Source organism: Erinaceus europaeus, chromosome 11 (genome assembly GCF_950295315.1).
Source record: "Erinaceus europaeus chromosome 11, mEriEur2.1, whole genome shotgun sequence".
Lineage (NCBI taxonomy): Eukaryota > Metazoa > Chordata > Mammalia > Eulipotyphla > Erinaceidae > Erinaceus > Erinaceus europaeus.
The window spans coordinates 90749443-90772322 of record NC_080172.1 but is presented as its reverse complement, the minus strand read 5'-3'; the positions used below and the strand labels follow the sequence as shown (position 1 = coordinate 90772322).

The 22880-nt window shown below is 38.3% G+C and overlaps 1 protein-coding gene across 1 annotated transcript in view; it reads left to right on the top strand.

Moving 5' to 3' along the window:
- PTGER3 (prostaglandin E receptor 3) overlaps positions 1–22392 on the top strand; it is a 94695-nt gene extending 72303 nt beyond the window's left edge. Inside the window, exons 3-4 of the mRNA XM_007537985.3 lie at positions 16276–16367; positions 20874–22392. Of these exons, the coding sequence (XP_007538047.1) occupies positions 16276–16367; positions 20874–20877 (96 nt within the window). The 3' untranslated portion in view covers positions 20878–22392. The remainder of the gene's footprint in view (positions 1–16275; positions 16368–20873) is intronic.
- The last annotated feature ends 488 nt before the right edge of the window (positions 22393–22880 follow it).

Below are 22880 nucleotides of genomic sequence, written 5' to 3'. Positions count from 1 at the left end.
TTTTTTTTTCCCTCAACTCCTCTTTCTTTAGCAAAGATAGAATCTGTGAGAAGAAAGCTGATATCCTTTGACAGTGGGGCAGATAAAGAGGCATCTTGACTGTGTGTAAGCCTGATGCTCTCTTTGAGTCCTCTTCTTTCCCCACCAGAGTTGTCTTTAGTCTTCTTCTTTTTTAGATAGCAGCTGGCATCCTCCACTGATACAGGACTGGTGAAAACTGTACATGGTTTCTTCAGCATGGTTTGAGCCCCACAATCCAACTTTTGTCTGACTGGCACAAGATACTCTCAAGGCACCGCCATTTCCTTCCTTTGGACATTATCTTGGGCTGTCACCCAGTTCTAAACTAGCAGCTTCTTGGCAGTTCTGCTGGTGTTCAGCTTTCCCTTCTCTTCCACGAGTTGCAGGGAGACTCCAGTTAGCCCTTCCATCACAAGAAGGCTGGAGGGACATTCAGTCAGCTGTCATGATCCCTTCTCTGCCATTTTCCTTCTCCAAAGTGTCCACTTTATGCCAGACATAATTCTGAGCTTTCTGGCACTAGAGAATATTTATAGCAAGGGGCCAGGTGGTGGCATAACTGGCTAAATGTATGCAGTACAGTGCACAAGGGCCCAGGTTCAAGCACCTGGTTTCCACATGCAGGGAAAAAAAAAGTTTCACAAGTGGTGAAGCAGGGCTGCAGGAGTCTCTCCCTCTCTCTCTCTCCCCTCCTCTCAATTTCTCTCTGTCTCTGGCCAATAATAAGTAAATAAACATATTAAAAAAGAGAATATAGCATAAGCTCCTGATTTCAAAAAGCAAGAGTATTGTTGAAAAATATCACTCATTCATTCATCCAGTAAATATTGATTATCTTTATCCTTTGTGTCAGACATTATAATATATTAATGATTGATGCAGAGAAAAGCAAGGTAGATATGCACCCTGCTTCCAATAACTTGTAATCAGGTGATATTGATATTCAGTAAGTGACTGACTATATCCTAATTTTCCCAGTTCTAGCCATATATATATATTTATATATATATATATATGGAAAAGAAATTGAGAGGGGAAGGGAAAGGAGAGGGAGAGAGGGAGAGAGAGAGAGAAAAAGAGAGAGAGAGAGAGAGACGGAGACCTGTAGAATTGTTTTACCACTGTGAAGCTTACCTCTTACGGCGGGGACCAGGGTCTTGAGCCTGACTCCTCATGCACTGAAATATGTACACTCAACTGAGTGCACCACTACCAGATTGCCATATGTACACTTTTTTTCTTCAATCAAATAAAATAATTCATGAGTATTCTGGGCGGTCTCAGGAGATGAAGTCCCTCTTGAGACCACTCTAGGATCAATTCATGTTCTAGCTTTTACTTGAAAGATTTGACTCCAAACTGCTTTCTCTCATCTGACTCTCTCTGTGACTTTCCTTTCTTTACAGGGCCTCATCTTCAAACTATCTGCAGGAACTTCCCCTCATTCTCCAAGGCGTGGCTCACATAAAGCTTATCTTTATTTATTTTTAAATCAAGATAACTGTATGTGCTGTAGAATCACTTTTTAAAACGTTGCTAAAGAAAGTTATCACATCATACACATGATCAAAATGTCAAAAATCTCTCCACCATTTTCTATCAGACCCCCTCTACTCTTTGTGCCCTATACCCTCCCCTCCCTCTCTTCAGTGTGTATCCAATGGATTAGCTTTTCCAATTTCTTTTTTTTTTATATTCTCACATGAGTGATACCACCTGGTATTTTTTGAAACTCATTTTTATGATAGTCTCTCTTAAAAGCGTCACCTGAGGTTAAGGGAGGAAAGAAAGAAGTGAAAAACACAAAATTAAGTATAAAAACCAGAGCAACCACTGCTAATCATTGTTGTTACTTTTCACAGCTGTTCACAAAATGGGCCCCATTCCATCTTTCTTAACCTTCTTACATGTTTTCCATATTCAAATTAGAATTCCTTATTTTTAATTTTTTTTAGAAGTAACAGGATAAAAAAATCCCAAAACCTACTCTCTCAGCTATTTCTATCATTACAAAAACACATGCAATCCAAAACACCTTGTTTTCAACTCCCAGAAGTGTCCTCACCAGGAAGGAAGTTAGTCCTTCAACAGTGACTGCAGAGCAGCTCTGCACTTCTCTCTAAGCTGTTCCCTTCTTAGTTGGTAGATTTCAGCTCTACAAAACCAAAAGGAATTACTCAAGTATTTTTCCAAACAAAAACACCTAAACTTTCGTAAAGATAAATCCACTTCCAACTCTTGATTGTCAATATATCTTCTTTGTTACATCCTGCTTACAAGTTGGGAGAGGTTCAAAAAGACATTTAAGCATGTCATATGGAACTCTATTTTTTTTTTAAATTTTCATTTATTAAAAGGAAAAATTGACAAAAAAATAGGATAAGATTCCCACAATTCCCACTACCATACCCTCCCCTGATAGCTTTCCTATTCTTTAGCCCTCTGGGGTTATGTTCCCAGGGTCATTATGGGGTGCAGAGGATGGGAGATCTGGCCTCTGTAATTGCTTCCCCGCTGAACTTAGGCATTTGCAGGTTGATCCATACTCCCAGCCTCTCTCTCTCTTTCCCTAGTGCTGCTTTGGGGAAGCGGGGGGCTCCAGGACATATTGGTGGAGTTGTCTGCCCAGGGAAGTCTGGTTGGCATCATGTTAGCATCCAGAACCTGGTGGCTGAGAAAAGAGTTAACATATAGAGCCAAACAAATTGTTGACTAATCATGAACCTAAAGGGTGGAATGGTTCAGATGATGAGTTGGGGGATCTCTATTTTGTAGATAGTTAATAGGCCTATTTTAGTTATATTCCAAAGGGCCCATGACTATATTAGTTTTTTTTTTTTTGATCCTGACATCTGATATGCAGGTGGATCCAAGTTATTGTCTGGGGAGATGATGATGTCATGACTGGAAAAAGGACCAGAAAGTTGGACCAGGGAAGAGAGTAGCTCCTACTAGAAATGGAGCTCTGTTTCATGAGAACAAGTTATCAGAAGGATGAATGAAGTCTTTTCTTTCTTTTTTTGGCCATCAGGGTTGTTGGCACTTTGTGCCTGCACAAATCCACGGTTCCTGGTGGACATTCTAAAACAAAAACAAAAACAAAAAAAACAGAGCTTGAGGGTTGCAGTTTTGTGAAAGAAGAAGTATCTGGATGGGGTGGGGTGGGAGCAGTAAAATGGGGAAGAGTGTTTCAGGCTTAGTGAATAAATCATGCCATATCCCTGAGTCTCCATGAGGCACGTGATTAAGAGAACAATAGCACATCAGACAGTGTTTGGGCTTGGAGAGTGATGGAGAGAAGTAAATGAATTAGGAAAGGTGGACAAGAGCCTTGGGTACTGTTAAGGATATCTTGATCTCTATTCTAAGAAGATAGGAAAATAACAAGCAATTTTAGGAAGCATATGTGTTCATGAATTTATATTTTCTTTATTTCTTTATTTTTTTATAAAGCAAAGGAAAGATAAAGGTTCATAGATAAAAGAGATGTCTAGGGTTTTTTTCTTAATCTTTATTTATTGGATAGAGACAGCCAGAACTTGGAAGGGAAGGGGAAGATAGAGAGGGAGAGAGACAGAGAGACAGCTGCAGCACTGCTTCACCAATTGTGAAGCTTTCCCCCTGCAGGTGGGGAGCAGGGACTTGAACCTGGGTCCTTGTGCCTTGTAACATGTACGCTCAACTAGGTGCACCACCATCTGGTCCTCTTATATTTTCTTTCTATAGTGAACAGATTTTCTTTCACAGGAAGACAACATGCAGAATGACTTTCACAAATGTTAGATGCTAAATGTGCAGAAGCAGTGGTATGTACTGGAGTTTTCCCACCCAAATATAGTTTTTTCAGACTCCACAAATTTCTTCCCAAGCCCCAGGAAAGGGGAATACTATAGTCACAAGTGATATTCCTAAAATGGTGGTGGTGTGAACAATTGCAATAATTTTTCTAGCAGGCCTGTGTGATACAAACTGTAGTAAATGTATCTGGTGAAGTAATTTCATGGAGAATAAGTTCTTTTAAAGTTATTCTTAGAGACAGAGCCACTGTGAAACTCAAATTCATGCACCAAAGCCCCTCAATTTCACAATCCTTTCCCTAGTCTTGGGTTCACTTATGTATTCATTTGTTAAAGAAAGTTATATACTCTTCACAGTCTCAAAATTTGCATGCTCTGCATGGTACCCAGGTGCCTATGGACAAAGTGGGATTTTAACTGACTCCTGAAAGAAAATTAAGCTGTGCACATGCCAAAAGAAACGAGAACTCGTGCTTAAAGGAATCATTTTAAGTGAGATAAGCCAGAAGAGGAAGGATGAATATGGGATGATCTCACTCATAGACAGAAGTTGAAGAACAAAATCAGAAGGGGGGAAACACAAAAGGAGAACATGGACTGGGTTTGGTGTATTGCACCAAAGTAAAAAACTCTGGTGTGTGTGTGTGTGTGTGTGTCAGGGGAGAGGGGGAGTTCAGGTCCTGGAACATGCTGGCAGAGGAGGACCCACTAGTGGTTGAACTGTTGTGTGGAAAACTGAGAAATGTTACACGTGTACAAACTATTTTATTTTACTGTTGACTGTAAGCCATTAATCCCCCAATAAAGAAATTAAAAATAAAATAATTTAAAAAAAGAAGTGAGAGCTCATGAGTGAGGACAAGTTTTAGGACAACATATATGGTGAATTGGAGGGCAATGAGTTGATTAATTGGAACTGGGGATCATGAAAGCAGGGGTCTGATTCCACGTCTCATCATCTAAGGTATCAACTGAAGCATTATTGAGTTAGATTCTTTGAGGATTTGAGAAACGGAGTGCATCTTAGACGAGTTTAAGCAAGGGGAGGTTTATTGCGTTGAACATTTCACATGGAACTGGAGTAGATACCAGCTAGTCAACAACTGGATAATGGAATTTTATGCTAGTCTTCTACTATTTTTGGACCCAGTAATTTTCTAACTCTCTAACAGTGTTTCCACTACCAGATGCCAGTTCTTTCTCTAATGTCAATATAAATTCTTAGGGCCACATTTAACTTGTTTGTCATATGTGCTTCCTTCTAACTCTGGTTCTGCTACTAACTTCCTAATTTTTCTCATTTCTAAATTCATATCCAATAGTTTAATGGAGGAAAAAGTTAGTATCAGAAGCAGAGCTACTGTGAAGCTCCTCAAATTCAAGCTTGGGTTTGCATACCTTGTCCAACTGGATTTGCTTAGGGTGTACTGAGTCTTTGTGCAAAACGTGGTAGCTTATGAATGTCCCTTTACCAGGAGTTATACACAGATCAATTTTCCTTAGGTCTGTAGGTTTGGCTGAGATTATGAATACCAAGGCCATTATGATGAAAGTAGTAGTAGCTCACACATTCTGAAAGTTCATCTGTGTCAATTTGCTTGGATTGTTTTTAAATACTTCTTATATATTAACCTTTTTTTAAATTTATTTTATTTACAAAAAGGAAGCATTGACAAAACCATAGGATAAGAGGTGTACAACTCCACACAATTCCCACCACCAGATCTCCATATCCCATCCCCTCCCCTGATAGCTTTCCTATACTTTAACCCTCTGGGAGTATGGACCCAAGGTCATTATGGGGTGCAGAAGGTGGAAGGTCTGGCTTCTGTAACTGCTTCCCCACTGAACATGGGCGTTGGCAGGTCAACCCATACTCCCAGCCTGTCTCTCTTTCCCTAGTGGAGCAGGGCTCTTGGGAAGCAGGGCTCCTAGAAACATTGGTGGGGTTGTCTGTCCAGGGAAGTCTGGTCAGCATCATGCTAGCATCTGGAACCTGGTGGTTGAAAAGAGAGTTAACGTACAAAGCCAAACAAATCGTTGACCAATCATGAACCTAAAGTCTGAAATAGTGCAGATGAATAATTGGGGGTGGGGGGGTCCTCCATTTTGTAGATAGCTAATAGGCATATTTTAGTTATATTCCAAAGGGCCTGTGGCTATACTAGTTTTTTTTTTTCCCCTGAGCCTGAAATCTTATATGCAGGTGGATCCAAGTTACTATCTGGGGAGATGATCTCATGGCTGGAAAAGGACCAGAATGAGGGGGAGGTGGGTACTATCATTATCTCCATTATCTGTGGAGGAGACTAAAGATCAACAGTATCAAATAACGTACTGAAAGTCACATTGCTAATAACTATTGGAACCAGAATTTCACTAGGTATTATATTTGAAAGTTAATTGTCTTTTCTACTATCTGGGCACATGTATGATTTTTTTTTTAAGGAAAGGGTTATAGCAAGACTAGAGGAAGAGAAATCACTTAGGGGACTAAAAAAGGTCTCAGTAATGCAGTGGCTAGATAAACAGGATGTAGGAAGATGCAGACCATTAGGAAATAATGAATGTCCTAGACACATAGTAAACAAGAACTATTTGGATTTGGTGTTAATATGGATATAGATTTTGAAATAAACATTCAAGGAAAACAATGCAATACTCTCCTAAAGAAAGTAAACAAGTTGAAGCATAAATAAAAAAAAATTAAACAACAGGGAAAGCACTGAATGATTATTTACAAGTATGGTATTTAAAGATTTTATCAGATGCTGTGGAAGAAACTCGTATCTTTTTTCATTATTTTATGTGTGGTTAATAGTAGTTTACAAGACTTTAAGATTACAGCGTATGGTTCCACACCAAAACCACCAGCAAAGTTCTATATCCCCTCCCTCCTCCCTCCGAAAGATAACCACTATAGTTCTCACAGTCTTAGAAACAGTTTATTTACAGACAAACAATATTTCATCAAAATTTCTCTATCTTTGGATGTCTCCCCCAAAAGTCTATGCACAGAATTTTAGCATATTGAAAGACTCATTTCTATTCTTTTAGATAATGTAAGTCAAAAACTTGGAGGGAAAGCTCTTTTTCTTTTACTTGTAGGTTAAATCAAAGAGAATTTTTTTGGCATGGGGTACATATTTATTTAATATTCAAATTCCTGAGAGTGTCCTGAGGAGCCAGATATGAGAATAGATGTGTTTCATAATGGGACAGGTGTGTAAAGGAACAATTTCTATGAGCGCCAGAGGCTAGAGAAACCATTATTGCGTGCTGAGTCTGGGACAGTCTTTAGAAAAGAGAAGGTTTTTTGTTTGTTTGTTTATTTTTTGATGTAGCACAAAGAATGGGATTGAGAACCTTGCACATGTGCTCTCCTCTGAGTAATCGCCAAGATAGTTATTTATTAATTTATTTCATAAGAGAGTGAAATGGAAACCAAGCACCACTCCACCATTTATGGTTTTCTACTTTGTTCTGTCCTTGGTGCTGCCGCCAGGGCCTTATAATTAGAAGGCATATACTCTACCCACCAGGTGGAGTTTTCTTTTTAATCCAGGTGGGGATTTTTTATTTTTTATTTATAAAATGGAAATATTGACAAGACTATAGGGTAAGAGGGGTACAACTCTACACAATTCCCACAACCAGAACTCTGAATCCCATCCCCTCCCTTGATAGCTTTCCTATTCTTTATCCCTCTGGGAGTATGGACTCAGGGTCATTATGGGATGCAGAAGGTAGAAGGTCTGGCTTCTGTAACTGCTTCCCGCTGAACTTGGGCATTGGCAGGTTGATCCATACTCCCATCCTGTCTCTCTCTCTTTCCCTAGTGGGGTGGGGCTCTGGGAAGGCAGGGCTCCAGGACACATTAGTGGGATTGACTGCCCAGGGAAGTCCTGTCAGCATCATGTTAGCATCTGGAACCTGGTGGCTGAGAAAAGAGTTAACATATAAAGCCAAACAAATTATTGACTAATCATGAACCTAAAGGCTGGAATATTGCAGATGAAGATTTAGGGTATCTGTTTTGGAAAAAGTTAGTAGGTCTATTTTATGTATATTCCAAGGGGCCCATACTTTACTACTTTTTGCCTGTGCCTGACATTAATATGCAGGTTATTGTCTGGGGAGATGATGTCATAGTTGGGAAAAGGACTAGAAAGGTAAATTAGGGAAGAGAGTAGCTCCCAAATATGGGGAAAGTATATAAATATTGTTAACTGTAAATCCCATCGATTTGATCTGGGATCCATATTCAGCCCAGGAGCCTATGTAACTTCTGCATCCCTGTAAGTCTGAGATCAAATTCTGTGGTCACAGCTGGGAACATTCCAGGCTGCACTCATTTCAAGACCCATCTTTCTAGGGTAGTAGGCAGAGTATGTTGTCCAACCTCCATTCGGAGACTGGAACAGTCCCTACCATTGTTGATCCACATTGAGGGCAAGGTCCTATAGGGTCCCACAAAGGGGTCCATTATGTTGTTCCTGATGGGGATGACCAGTGACAGTGGCTAGAGGGATTTGTTAGAGGTCTAGGCTCATCATGTCTGTGTGGTAATCCCAGGACTCCCTGAGTAGGGCACCAGGTGATGGGGTGGCCTGGTAGTGACTAAAGAGTCATCATTAAAGTATGCCGGTCTCTTGCCCTTATTCAGCTTTTGTGGTCCTTCCTTTGTCTGACAAAGTTAGCTTTGGAGTGATTGAGGGGTGTGTAATAGGTAGGTGAGGAGGGTACATAGGTCTAAGTAGAAACTGCTTCATTAAGTACTTTAAGATGTCTTTTTAGGTTTTTTTACTTGCTTGCTTCATTTATTGACTCATGCAGACTGTTGTGCACTTTTGCTTTCAGGTATATATTTCCCCTAATTTATGGATAAGTGTACATAGGCCTTATCTCATGGGCCATGGTCTATATCTAGGTTTTGAAGTTTCATTAAGAAGTGCGCCACCTGAAATGGAATTAAGGAATCCTATGAGCTAACAAAGATCTCACTAGAGTAATGAAGCTGAAAGGTCGATATTCCATGCCTGAAGTCTCTGGCCACAGTCCGAAGGGAAGCATACTAAGGTGGTACTGGTTGCACTGCTTAGGCTGGAATCAGCAGATGCAATATCAGTATGACTTGAGAGAAGCATGCAGGAAAGTGAGTCCCACCCTAGAGGTTCCGGGACTGGGAGATATATGGACTTTATAGAGAAAGGGAAAGGTCAGGTGGGACTTTTAACATTTACTAAGACTTTATCTTGAGTTGGGTTTTTGCCCACTAATCACAAATTTGTAATGCCCTCTCCCACGTCATGTCAAAGTCAAAGTCTTCTATTAAACTTTATCAACTGTTCCGAGATCTACCCAGTTTTAATCCAAAGCAAAAGTTCCATATCAAGCTGCTGTATTTGTGATTCTTTTTAGTCTCAGTCACTCAATCATTCTGTCTTTGTTTAAACTATCTTCTTCTTTCCCACCAGTTCTTCTTTTCTTTTCTTTTTTAAAAATGTTTTTTTAATTTTAATTTAATTTAATTTTATTTATTATTGGATAGAGACAGAGAGAAATTGAGAGTGGAGGGGGAGGTAGAAAGGGAGAGAAACAGAGAAACACCTGCAGCCCTGCTTCACCACTTGTGAAGCTTTCCCCCTGCAGGTGGAGACCAGGGGTTTGAACCTGGGTCCTTGTGCACTGTATTGTGTGTGCTTAACCACATGCACTACCACCTGGCCCCCCAGTTCTTCTTTTCATGCCCTATCTCTTTTAATGAATCTCACTCCACAAAATCACTTTTATTTCCCCTTTCTATGAATCCTTGGATTTTCTACAATCTGTACTATTCACTGCAAGTTAAAATTGCTATAAAAATAAAACGTTAGCTTTATTTATGGCCTGTTCTCTTTAAAATATATTCTAATGTTTTAGAGGAAAAAGATGGAACTCTTAAAGAACAAATTTTAAAATAAAATTATTGGAGATTACAGAGTCTTTTTTGGGAGTGTAAGATTATAAGCAACTCATGATTTAAAATGAAACTAAGTTTTACTGATGAGATGATGATTAAATATTAGAACCTGGTCAGGGTCTCATGGAGAATAGTAAGATCCATCATTAGACGAAGTGTCAGGCTTCTTCATTTCTCTCTCTAGCAATTTGAATGGAGAAGATAACAAAGATGGGAAGCAATACGTCTGAAGAGCAAGAAGAGGAAATTATGTCTTGTTGATAGCAGGAACCAAGTAGAAATGGTGCCTCACTCTAAGACCAGAAAGTAAATGAGAGTAAATAGTATGTATTTAAGATTTTTGCTGATGGTTATTTTTCTATCTTTATCTTTTGCATAGAATGATTAATTCTTATTTGTTGGAAATCCCTATTTTTACAGTGAGATAATAAATTAGGCCTAGTGTCTAGTCCTAGTCCTAGGTCTAGACTATAGTAAGACATTTAATTTTGCTGAGCTGTATATATTTTTTCATCTATGAAATGGAAGTCACTGGCATAGTTTGGTTTTTCATCCTGCTCAATCACCTGCATGGTTTATCTATTTTAGTGAAATGTGTTTGATGAATATTATACATTAGGGGTTTAAAGGAGGAAGAAGCATATAGATAGGTTATTGCTATGAGACAGAAAGCAGAAGTTGGATTCTTCTAGAACTTTACTACATAACAAGATCTATGGCTATAAAAAATGGCTTGGGAGTTGGGCAGTAGCACAGCGGGTTAAGTGCAAGTGGCACAGAGAGCAAGGACCGGCATAAGGATCCCAGTTCAAGCCCTCAACTGCCCACCTGCAAGGGAGTTGCTTCACAGGCGATGAAGCAGGTCTGCAGGTGTCTCATTCTCTGACCCTCTGTCTTCCCCTCCTCTCTCCATTTCTCTCTGTCCTATCTAACAACAATGGCATCAATAACAACAACAATAATAAATAACTACAACAATGAAAACAAGGGCAACAAAAGGGAAGATAAATAAATATAAAAATTAGCTTTACCACATAGTCTCATTTTGTAAATAAGAAGTTGAGTTATGCTTGGCTTTATTTAGTTTTATTTAGGGTTTTATCCATCTGAGCTACATCTCTAACACATTTTTTATTTTTATTATTTTTTAGCACATATGTGAGAGAATGAGATAGATGGCATAAATCACAGTTGCATCTTACATGGAATTCTACTTTTTTATTTTTTTCATCTTTGTTACTTTCATATGGTGCAGGGTATCAAACCTAGGACTTCATATACACAAGGCAGGTGCTACATGCCAGAGCTACCTCGGAAGATTTTCTAGCTTTAAAATGTGCAGCTTGTATGTTCCCATAAAGACTATCATTCTTTTGGCGGCAGCTGGCATGGTCTCAAGAATTCACTAACTCTTAGAATTTGTCTTGCAGATGCCAGAAAATTAGATGATAGCAAAAGTCCCTGTGTGCTCTGCTCTGGAACGTGATTATGTAATTTTCTTCATTTGTTTGTTTGTTTTGTTATTGTTGTTTTGCCTACAGGGTTATTTCTTGGGCTCAGTGTTGGCACTACCAATCCACTGCTCCTAGTGGACAGAGGAAAATTGAGAGGTGGAGGGGAACATAAAGAGGGGGAGAGAAAGATAGACACCTACAGACCTGCTTCACCACTTGTGAAGCAAACCCCTGCAGGTGGAGAGCTGGGGGCTGGAACCAGGGTCCTTACTCAGGTCCTTGTGCTTCATACTATGTGCTTTTAATCTGGTGTGCCACTGCCTCATTTTCTTATTTCAATTGTCTCCATACTGGATCACACATAACTTCAGGTAACAGTCAAGAAATGCAGGAAACATATTATCTGGAGCAAGTAAAATCTGTCTGATATCAGAATTTTGCATTTTTTGATTTGCATTTCAACATTTTAAACTTATAAATTATTATAAATTTCCCGAGTAGGTCAAATGCAGTTGTTATTGATTTATATTTTTTACTTAACTACTTTGACCAATTAACTTTTCTTATATTGAAATAAACATTTTAGTTCCAATTTCTTTCGAATGTTTGTTTATTCCAGGTTAGTAAAGTTTCATCACACTTTTAAAAAAAAGTTAAAGCTTATAAATTACATATATATACAAAGTATATCTAATACAAATGTTATAATAATTGAGATCATACTAAATAAATGTTTCCAAGAGATTAGTATTACTACCATGGAAATGAAATCTAATACTAAAGGCCTGGTAACAAGGGAGAAATGTAGGGGGTAACTAGCATTTATTCTGGAATGAGACTATTTATACTTGTATCCAAATTTTGTCTCTTAACTCTAGGTAATACTGGGAAAACTACTTAGCTTTTCAATTCATCATTTTCCTTATCTGTCTGTGGGCATAATAACAGAACTAACTTGAAAGGACAAAATGAATTAGTCTTAGTAAAATGAATAGAATAGTATCTGGAAGAAAATGAAAGCACAATAAGGGAAGCTGATGGTAAAAGGAGGAGAGAAAAACCAGACCAGAATTAAAAGAGTGGAGTCTAATAGTCAAGGGCAGGTGTTGGTGTGTATTATATTTCCCAAGAAAAGGAAATCTCTGATAGTTTGATTACAGATAGAACTGAGCCAGTGAATCGAAAATGGAAGGGAGAAGGGACAGCTGTGGGGACAAAAATGATTTGTAACAACGATACAGGCAATTAATGGTGACGGGAGGCAAGTAATTCTAGAATGATTGTCTCAGTGTTCATTAGGAATCCAGCTAGCCTTTAAGACAAGGCTGTACTAAAATGCTTAAAATAATACAGAAATCAATGAACTGATTGGGGGAAGGGGGTGAGCAGAGGGAAATCAATGGCATGCAAAAAAGTAGCATAGCCCTGTGGTGCAGCTGTGCCGTTCTGGATGGAACCTTACAGATAGGATAGCAGTGCTCACCAGACAGAGCAAGGGTGCCTCCAGGAATACAAGCACTTCAGCCAAACCAGACAACCCAGGGACCACCAAAAAAACATGATCATAAACCAGACAATTGTGTTGTGTTCAGATGTCTGTGTAGTAACCACTCATATGTTAGTGTTCTATTATAATTGCCACAGAAAAATATTACTACATAAACAAAGCTGTTCAAACTGAAATCTGTGGGCTTTCATAGCAAAAGAATTGATCAGCTATGTAGCAGATTTGATGTCATGCATATTTGGCAGTTTGGGAAGAATACAAGAGGGCTGAAACAAATATGTAGTTAGCTGAAACAAGAGGAAGGATTATTTTAAGCAAGAAAATTTCAAGGAGCAAGAGCTAAGATGCCCACCAGAGACCAATTAGTGCTTGTTCATCAAAGGCTTTTAGAACAGAACTATACTTGGGGCCAGGCACTGGCACATCAGGTTAAGTGCACATAGTACTAAGCACAAGGATCCAAACAAGGATCCGGATTTGAGCCCCTAGATCCCCACCTGCAAGGAGGATGCTTCACTAGATGCAAAATAGTTCTACAGGTGTCTTTCCCTCTCCCTTTCTGTCTTCCTCTCCTCTCAATTTCTCCCTCTCCTATCCAGTAAAATGGAAAAATGGATACCAGGAGATTCATAGTGCCGGCACCAATGAAAAAACTATACTTTAGTGTGGATGAAAGTTAGTGTATTGCAGTCAGAGAGACAACCTAGTGGTACAGCAAAGGACCTGCACATGTAAGGTCCTGAGATCCACCTTCAGCATCAGCATCAGATAAGACCAAAAAGTGCACGCCTTATAAGAAAATAAATATTTTTTTAAAAAAAGTAATGCAAAAGAGTTTGACGACACTCCATTTAGGGATTGGTTTTTAAGTAGTATTTAGTATTTCCATTTTTCTCCTTTTACCTTTTAAAATATTGCTTATCATTATGGATTGAAAAGTTTTGTCCTTAGCTAAAGGGATTTCAGGTATGAGTTGTCCTAAAGTAAAATTATTTATTTGCTTAGCACAATCAAGAACTTGAGAAATAATATCCACTAGGATGTCTTATGTAAAGTCATGCCACTTGGAATAAGCCAGCTTTTTAAGATGATTTTTAAAAAGACTTTATTTTTTATTATCTTTATTTACTTACTGGATAGAGACAGCCAGAAATAGAGAGGGAAGGGAAGATAGAGAGGAAGAGAGACAGACACCTGCAGCACTGCTTCAGCACTCACAGAGCTTTCCCCCTGCAGTTGGGTCTGGGGACTTGAACCTGGGTCCTTGTGTGTTGTAACATGTGCACTCAACCAGGTGCACCACCACCACTCAGCTCCTAAAAAAGATTATATTTATTTACTAATCAGAGAGATAGGAGGAGAGAAAGAGAAACAGCTTTGCTCTGGGAAATGTGCTGCCAGGCATTGAACTCGGGACCTCATGCTCGAGAGTCCAATAATTTTTTCACTATGCCACTTCCCAGATGACAATAAGATGATCTTAACTAAACTCTTGAAAAAACAAGACTCTAGCAACAAACCCTACCACAACACACACACACACACACACACACACACACTAGAAAATATTCATGCAAAAATTTCATTTCATTCTGCTATTTATCATAAGAATTACTGAAAAACTGGAGAGAAAGTTGTTAGGTGTTGTATTTTCTTAATCTTCGTGATTCATCCAATGAATTTGGACTATTATTTATATAATGCTGTTGAGGACCAAGTATCTAGCAGTGTTCGTTCATTCCACAAATAATTAACCATCACCCATGTGCCTAGCACTGAGGTAGGTGCTGTAGACACAGGACTAACCAATTCCTGCTCTCATGAATATTTTTTTTCTTAGAAATAATAACAGGGGCCAGGTGGTGACACACCTGGTTAAGTGCACACATTAAAGTGCACAAGGACCTAGGTTCAAGTCTCTGGTCTTCACCTGCAGGGGGAAAGTTTCATGAGTGGTGAAGCAGTGTTACAGGTGTCTCTTTGTCTCTATCCCTCTCTATCTCTGCCTTCCCTCTTGATTTCTGGCTGTCTCTATCCAATAAATAAAGATAATACAAATAAAAAAATAAAGAAATAGTGACTAATGTGAGATAATAATAAAAATACTATTACTCTCAAACTGCAGTTATTAATTTAAAAGTTAATAGAAGGTATCATGCAGTGAGTAATGAATGCTAGTCAATGGGATATTTGCTGAGAAAGTGATTTTCTAAGTCGACATGTGAAGGATGGGTGGGAGATAGTCAGGTAACGAGGGAATGAAAGAGCACAACAAGGCAGAGGAAGCTTCATGTGCAAAGGTCCTGAGCTAGGCAGGAAGATGCCACTGACCGTGATGTTCATAGGTGGATAGTATAACTTGACCACACAAGTGCAGGGCTAGCATGGGGGTGCCTCTTCTCATGCACATAATCTCTGGGTTGGAGAGAACACCACCAGAGCCAGCCTGGGCTGCTACTCACTCAGTGACGCGAGAGAGATGACCCAGGAACAGAGCTGGTGGTGGTGAGGTGATTCAATTCTTTATTGATCAGAGAGCCAAGACTTTTAAAAGTCGGACCCAGAAATGGCAAGTCAGAAACGGAAATGGCTTGACAATATCATACCTGGTTACTAAAGGGGCAGAGAAAGGCAAAAGGGGCTGGGAAAGGTAGGAACTTCCTTAGCAACTGTTGTGAGGGTTTTAACTGGTAGGATTAATAATACCCTATAGGCAGGGAGGGTCTTGAGGGTAGAAAGAAGTTAGATCAAAGGAATGGAATGGCCCCTCAGGCAGGGAAGGTCTTGAGGGTAGAAAGAAGATAGATCAAAGGAATGGAATGAGTGGGGAAATAGAGGGGTATCTTTCAGGCAAAACAATGATTATGTAGATAATAAGGGAGCAGGTCACAGTATCAAGAATGCAGGGTGCTTTGTGAGTCTCGGAGTCTGATAAGACAAGGCAAACCTTTGGGGGGGGTCATGTCCCTCTTCACTTAACCTCTCAGTAGAGAGAGATTGACAGGATGGATGTGACTCTCAGGTCAAGCCCTGCCAAGCTCAACCACATCCTCAGAATTTCCCTACAACAAGAGCAAGAAGAAAACTCTGGAAAATAAAATTGAAGTTGTAGATAGCAGCTGAAATAAAAAAAAAACCTATGAGGCCATGCTAAGAATTCTGATTTTTATCTTAGGAGCAACAGAAGTCACTGAAAACTGAAAACAGCAGGAATTAGATTTGCTTGCACCAGTTATTTGAAGTCAATACGTATTTTTGAAATTTTTTTATTAGTGCTGTAGCAATGTTTTATAAAGTTATCAGATTTCAGGGTATGATTTCATACTACACATGGTGTGTGTAAGTCACCACATCCTCTACTAAGTTAAGTTTTTATTTACTATCATAAACCACCTTTATATACTTAATTATAAGCAATGTGAGTTTGTGTACAAATTTTGGTTTTGCTTTTCTTTGGAAATATTCAGGGGGAGTGTCACTAAAAAGAGTCATACTTAGTTATTCTGTCCACTTAAATCCTTTGTCTATTCACAGATCAGGCACCACACAAACAACTATGCATCCAGCTCCACCTCCTTACCACATCAGTGCTCCTCAACCTTGATGTGCAGTGACCATTTGGAAAGGTGAGATTTAGAAGTTGCCTGGGTTAATAGTATAGCCTTCCCCATCTCTGTATTCTGAACTGAATTCACACTAGAATAACTCTAAAAATTCCAATGCACATTAAACTCATCCATCTGATTAAGGAGGAGACATTTCTTAGAAGTACTGTCACCATTTTTACAACTTCATTTAAATTTCTTTTAGTTAAGAGCTTTCTTTGACTTTATGACTGCACACTATAATTTCATGCCTTGGAAGATGCTGTATGTTGCTGAAAGTCTTCAAGACTATTTTAAGACTAAGATTCAGCTTAATTAAGAATCAGATATATTGAAAAGTAAAATAGCCATAGGGTCAGTAATATTTTTAATTTTCTTTTTTAATTGATTTAATAATGATTGACAAGATAGGATGGGGGGGCTACAATACCGCACAGTTCCCACCGCCAGAGTTCCTTATCCCATCCCTCTCCATTGGAAGATTTCCTATTTTTTAACCCTCTAGGAGCATGGATCCAGGATTATTATGGAGTAGAGAAGGTGGAAGGTCTGGATTCTGTAATTGCTTCTCTGCTGGTATGGGCATTGGCAGGTTGATGCATACTCCCAGCCTATCTTTGCTATCTTTCCCTAGTGGGATAAGGATCTGGGGAGGTAGAGTTACAGGTAACATTGGTGAGGTCATCTGCCCAGAGAGGTCAGGTTGGCATCATGGTAGCATCTGCAACTTGGTGGCTGAAAAGCATTAAGATATAAACCAGAACAAATTGTTTAATAATCAGAAACCTAAAGGTAAGACTATAGAAGATGAAACTTGGGGTCTCCATGTTGGAAGAAGCTAGGAAGTCTATTTTAGGTATATTCCAAGGGGCCCATGACTTTACTAATTTTTTCCTGAGCCTGACAGCTAACATGCAGGTGGGTATGTTATTGGTGTATTGTCTGGGGAGTTATGGTGTCAGAGTTGGAAATAGGACTAGAAAGCGGATCAGGGCAGAGAGTAGCTCCCAAAAATGGGGAAAGTATATACATACTGTTAACTGTAAACCTCATCATTCTGATCTGGAGCCCATATTCAGTACAGGAGCCTGTGTAACCTCTGCATCACTGTAGATCTGAGCTCACATTTCATGGTCATAGCAGGAACATTCTAGGCTACACTCATTATAGGACCCGCCCTCTAGTTTTGCTTGATCTTTTGATTAGATCAATTTTGTATACAACATATATTTCAGTGAATGAAAATTCTAGTAAACAGGTCATAATGGTAAAAGTTAGGGATATTTGGGCATATTTAATTTATTCATTAACTCCTCCCTCAGACACCTCTTTTCAATTTTTCTACTGTTGATAATGAAGCTAATCTAGTGAATTTTTTTTCTGTATTATTGCATGGTGTAATTTTTTAAAAATTATATTTATTTATTTGGTGGATAGAGAAGGCCAGCAATCTCAAGAAGGAATGGGAAGATAGATAGATAGCAGTTGAGAGACAAGAGTGACACCTACAGCCTTGCCTCGCCACTTGCAAAGCTTTCTCCCTGCAGCTGGGGACCAGGGGCTTGAACGCAGGTCCTTGTACAGTATAGTGTGTGTGCTCAACCAGGTGTGCCACTGCCAGGACCCTATGTAATTTTTTTTAATGTTTCTCTTTCCCTCTCTATCTTCCCAGTGTAATTTTTTTTAACGAGAGAATTAGAATGTTTTATCTGCTTTTTGAGAGATAGCATGCTTGACTTTCCAGATAAATTAATGCTCATTTATTTTATAGCCTGTGTGATGCTAGCCAGGTACAGTACAATAACTTCTTTTCTTAATATAAGTTGTTATCATGGATATGAATGTCCCATAGTCCAGGTAACTTGAAAATAATTGTTTCTGTGTTTCAGGGATAATCTACCCCCCCCCAGTGGAGATACAGTGGGCAGCTTTGCCTAAAAGAATAGAATAGTTATTGATACTGGAAAATGATTTAAAAATAAAGCGGTCAAGGGGAAAGTGTATATCTTACCCTGCACAAAGATACAGGTTAAAGCCACCACATATAGGATGTCACCACATAAAAACAACATTCAAAGAGAAAACTTCATGAGCAGTGGAGTGGTGCTGTGGTTTCTCTCCCTCTATATCATCCTCCTTCTTTGTCTTTCACCTTCTATCTTAAAAAAAAAAAAACTCATTCACTACCAATGGAATTATGCAAGTGTGAAGCCTCACTGAAAACCTTGTTGCCCAAAAATATAAGCAAAGGCATTAATAAAATTTTCACTTGACTCACTTTTTATGTTCCTGTATACTTCTGTATGTCTTATATATGTAGTGGTTTACTATGATCATGTATATATATATTTTTAGTGATTTAATATTGGTTTACAAAAGGGGTATAATACTATATTATTCCCACCACTAGAGTTCTGTGTCCTCATTCCCTCCATTGCAAACTACAGTAGTTTTCCCAGGGTCACAAATGTAGGTTGATTATTATTTCTATAAATATATCTATATTTTTGCCCATCTTTTCTATGGTCCTGCCTTCTCTTCCTTTCTAAGTTACACCTGCATCTATTACTATTCCCAAATGCCTGTTCTTTTTTCCTCTTCTCTCTCTTGGTTCTGATAGAACTGGGTTTCAGAGCCCTCTAGTAATTTTCCCTTAACTTTTCTCCCTGTCAGGGAGCATGGACCAAAATTCCTTTTGGGGTTCAGAAGGTGGGAGTTATGGCTCCTGTAGTTACTTCTCCAGCGTACATGGGGATTGGCAGGTCGATCCATAGCCCCAGCTTGTTTCTATCTTTCCCTAATAGTTTCCCTGGGGTTCCAGGGCACACTGGTGAGGTTGTCTGCCCAGGGATTGGAATCGTAGTAGCATCTGCAACTTTATATCTGTGGTTTAGTGAGTTTCTGAAGAACCTTGCTGTATTTTGTTGCGTTTTCGGGTGATTTTGTTGTTGTTTTTTCTACTTTCTCAGGAGAGCTGTCTGAAGTGGCTCCTACTTCATAGTCACACCTCTGTTAGTACAGAGACACATACTATTTTTTTAAAAGACAAAGCTCACTTTAATTGTGTTACAATTTTTCTAGGAAGGGAGAAATATATATATATATATATATATATAATTTAATTTGTAATGGTTTATTTCATTTACTTTATGTGAGATAGGCCAGTGGCATATATGATGCTGGGATCAAACTTGGTACTTCATGCTTACAAGTCCAGAGCTTTACCACTGTGTCACTTCACAGGTTGATAAATTTTATCTTTTTAATTAAATTGTGTTTGAGAGAGTGAGAGAAATACAGGGGCAGAGAAACTGAGATGGAGAGAGAGAGAAGGAATAAGAGTAAACCAGTTAATTTCTCCCAGGTATCAAACCTAGGGCCTCATGCATGCAAGGTGTGCACAATATCACTGGACCACCTCCCCTGCCCCTATTATTTTTGATTTCTTAAAAGTAAATATTAATATACCCCCTTTATCAATATAAGATAAGTTCTATATAGAAACTTTGGAACACTACAAAAAAGGCAGCTTATTTAACTTTAGCTTCATATGTAAGGAAAACCTGCTATTATTTTAGTGTATTTCTCTCTCTCTCTCCCTTGGCAATTTCTTTGATTTTGCCTTACATACGTATTCTAATATATCTTTTAATATATTAAATTTAATTTTTATTTCATTTAGAAAAATTATAAGCCTTCCTTAGACTGTACTTTGAATTATTTTGATGCTTATACAATAGTCTAATAAAAGGACTTACTGTAGCTTACTTAATCATAATACTTGTTTAAATATGACACTATGACCAACAGAACTGTATCACTATGCAAAAACTTAATTAAAGCACTTTAAAGAGTAAATAATATTTAACTCTATTATTCTATGTTTCCCAAGAGAATTATATTTAAAAATTCATCAGTAGTGATTTTTTAGTAGTGGTTTTATTCCTGCTTTATTGTAGCAAGAACTGTATGTTATATTTTTAAAATCTAAAAGTTTTAATGACTTGATAAAAGAAAACTTGTATCTTTCTATTCCCATTCCTCTTTACTTCTTTTTTAGTTTTATATTAATTGGTATTTGTTTTAATGGGAAGACTATTTTATTAAATGTCTGGTCTTTTTTAAGAGAGAGAGAGGGAGAGAAAGACCACAGTGCCAGCACAGACACTCTCTTTTATGTAGCAGGGGATAGGCTTGACCCTGGGTCACACACATGGCAAAGCAACACAATACTCGAGTGAGCTATCTCCCTTGTCTTTGATTCCTCTTCTGAATTACAACATAGAAAACAGAACATTTACCTAGAAAAAAGCATGTACTTAGCATAATTAAGTAATTCACAGCCGTAAGTAATTTAATATTCAGTTATTTAAATTTGCTTTATTTCTAAAACACACATAATTATTTCAAAGGATAACATTTGAATGTACTATATTTATTTATATATGCTGCCCTTCATACCAAATTAAAAAAAATGTTCATATCCATACTTCAATGCTTATTGTATCTTTCTCTTTATTCTAACAGATAATGAAAGAAAGAAGTTGGACTGGTTTTTCTTTATTCTGGCTTCCCTGATTTATATTTCTTCCCAACAGAGAAGGGGAATTTTATATTTCGATTTGGATTGTTTCTTCAGTTATTTTTTTCAAATGTTTTTTTCAAGTCTGTAATGCCCACTGAGACCAGGCTTAGTATAATAATCTGTGCCTGTCAATGTCAAGTTGACTACTTGGAGTGCATTTTGATTACATATCATAGATGATGATTGGTGGAGAGAAAAAGAAAAAAATCCTGGAAGATTTTTTTTCTAGAGCTTCAAACCTTTAATCTGAATCTTAATTGATGTGGACATCGTATGCTTTATAGTAATATTTATATACAATATGGGTTTGAAAAATTAGTATTAAAGGTTTTTGAAGCTGAAAGATCAACATACTGGAAATATAGCTTGTAATCTTACAATCTTGTAACTCATTATTAGTCACAAGTGATTAAAACAAGCAGCTTGTTAAGAGCAGGAATTCAGTTTATAGGACACAAACCTAATGAAACAGAAGTGGATGTCAAATGAAGGCAGGAGAGTTTTATGACAATGGAGATTCAAACTAGTGTGTGATTCATGTTTTGGAGACATTGTGTCTCCCTGGGTTAAATTTAGAACCAAAATTCCTGAGGTCTGTATACTGATTTATGTGTCATTTGGTGACTTACAAATCAATTTGCCTGTTATTTCTCTATTTTTGAGGAATGAAGGGTAGACCTCTCAAAGTACCAACATACACACACTAAAACTAGAACAATAAAAAATCTAGAGCCTTCTGACTCACCACTATCACTCCAGAATTTCTTAAAAAAATTTTGGGGTGGCATATACAATGGCAAAATTAATAAATGACACAGAGTTCTCAATTTAAACTATAAACTGAATTTCGTATAGTGTGTTATTCCTATAGATGCTATTCTTGTGTATAATACCTCCTGATTATTTAGCCCATAGAAGCCTTACCCATTCTCCAGGCCTTTAAATCATGCCCATGTTCTTAGGCCTCAAACAGTATGTATCTTTATTCTCTCCTTATCTGCTTCCAACACTGATGTTACATAGTGCTTGCTTTAGTGACTGCTATATGATTTAAGTATTAAAGATGGTTACATCCTGGAACCAACAGGATCACTCACCTGAGAGGATTCCTGCTTTACCATGCATGTTTTGGGTTTAAGACTCCAGTATAACATGTATTATTGTAGCACTGGAAGCTTTGGTGCTGTGATAACTGTGTCTCTGTCTCTGTCATCTGACAACATCAGGCTGGAACAGTGAGGCCCCAACAACATTGACAAGAATGTTTACTTAATTAAATAAAATTAAAATGTTATATCCAGGCAATGCAATCACATGAAGTCAAAAACAACACTGTTGGGGGCCTGGCAGTAGCGTAGCAGGTTAAGCGCCCATGGTACAAAGCCCAAGGACCTGCATAAGGATCCCGGTTTGAGCCCCCAGCTCCCTTACCTGCAGGGGGGTTAAGGTTATAATAAGAAACTGTAAGAACCAGGAGTCGGGCTGTAGTGCAGCAGGTTAAGCACAGCACGCAAAGTGCAAGGACCGGCGTAAGGATCCCGGTTCGAGCCCTGGCTCCCCACCTGCTGGAGAAGCTTCACAAGCGGTGAAGCAGGTCTGCAGGTGTCTATCTTTCTCTCCTCCTCTCTGCCTTCGCCGTTTCTCTTCATTTCTCTCTGTCCTATCCAACAACAATGATAGCAATGAAAACAATAATAACAACAACGATAAACAACAAGGGCAACAAAAGGGAAAAAACAGCCTCCAGGAGCAGTGGATTTGTGGTGCAGGCACTGAGCCCCAGCAATAATCCTGGAGGCAAAAACAAAAAAATAAACAAACAAAAAAACCCCCCAAAACACTGTTTATTTGAGTGCTATATATAACAAGAGAATAATAAAATAATGGGAAATATGAAAAATAATCCATGTTTAGTAAAAATATTCTTTTTTTTTTTTTCCCTGTGGGCT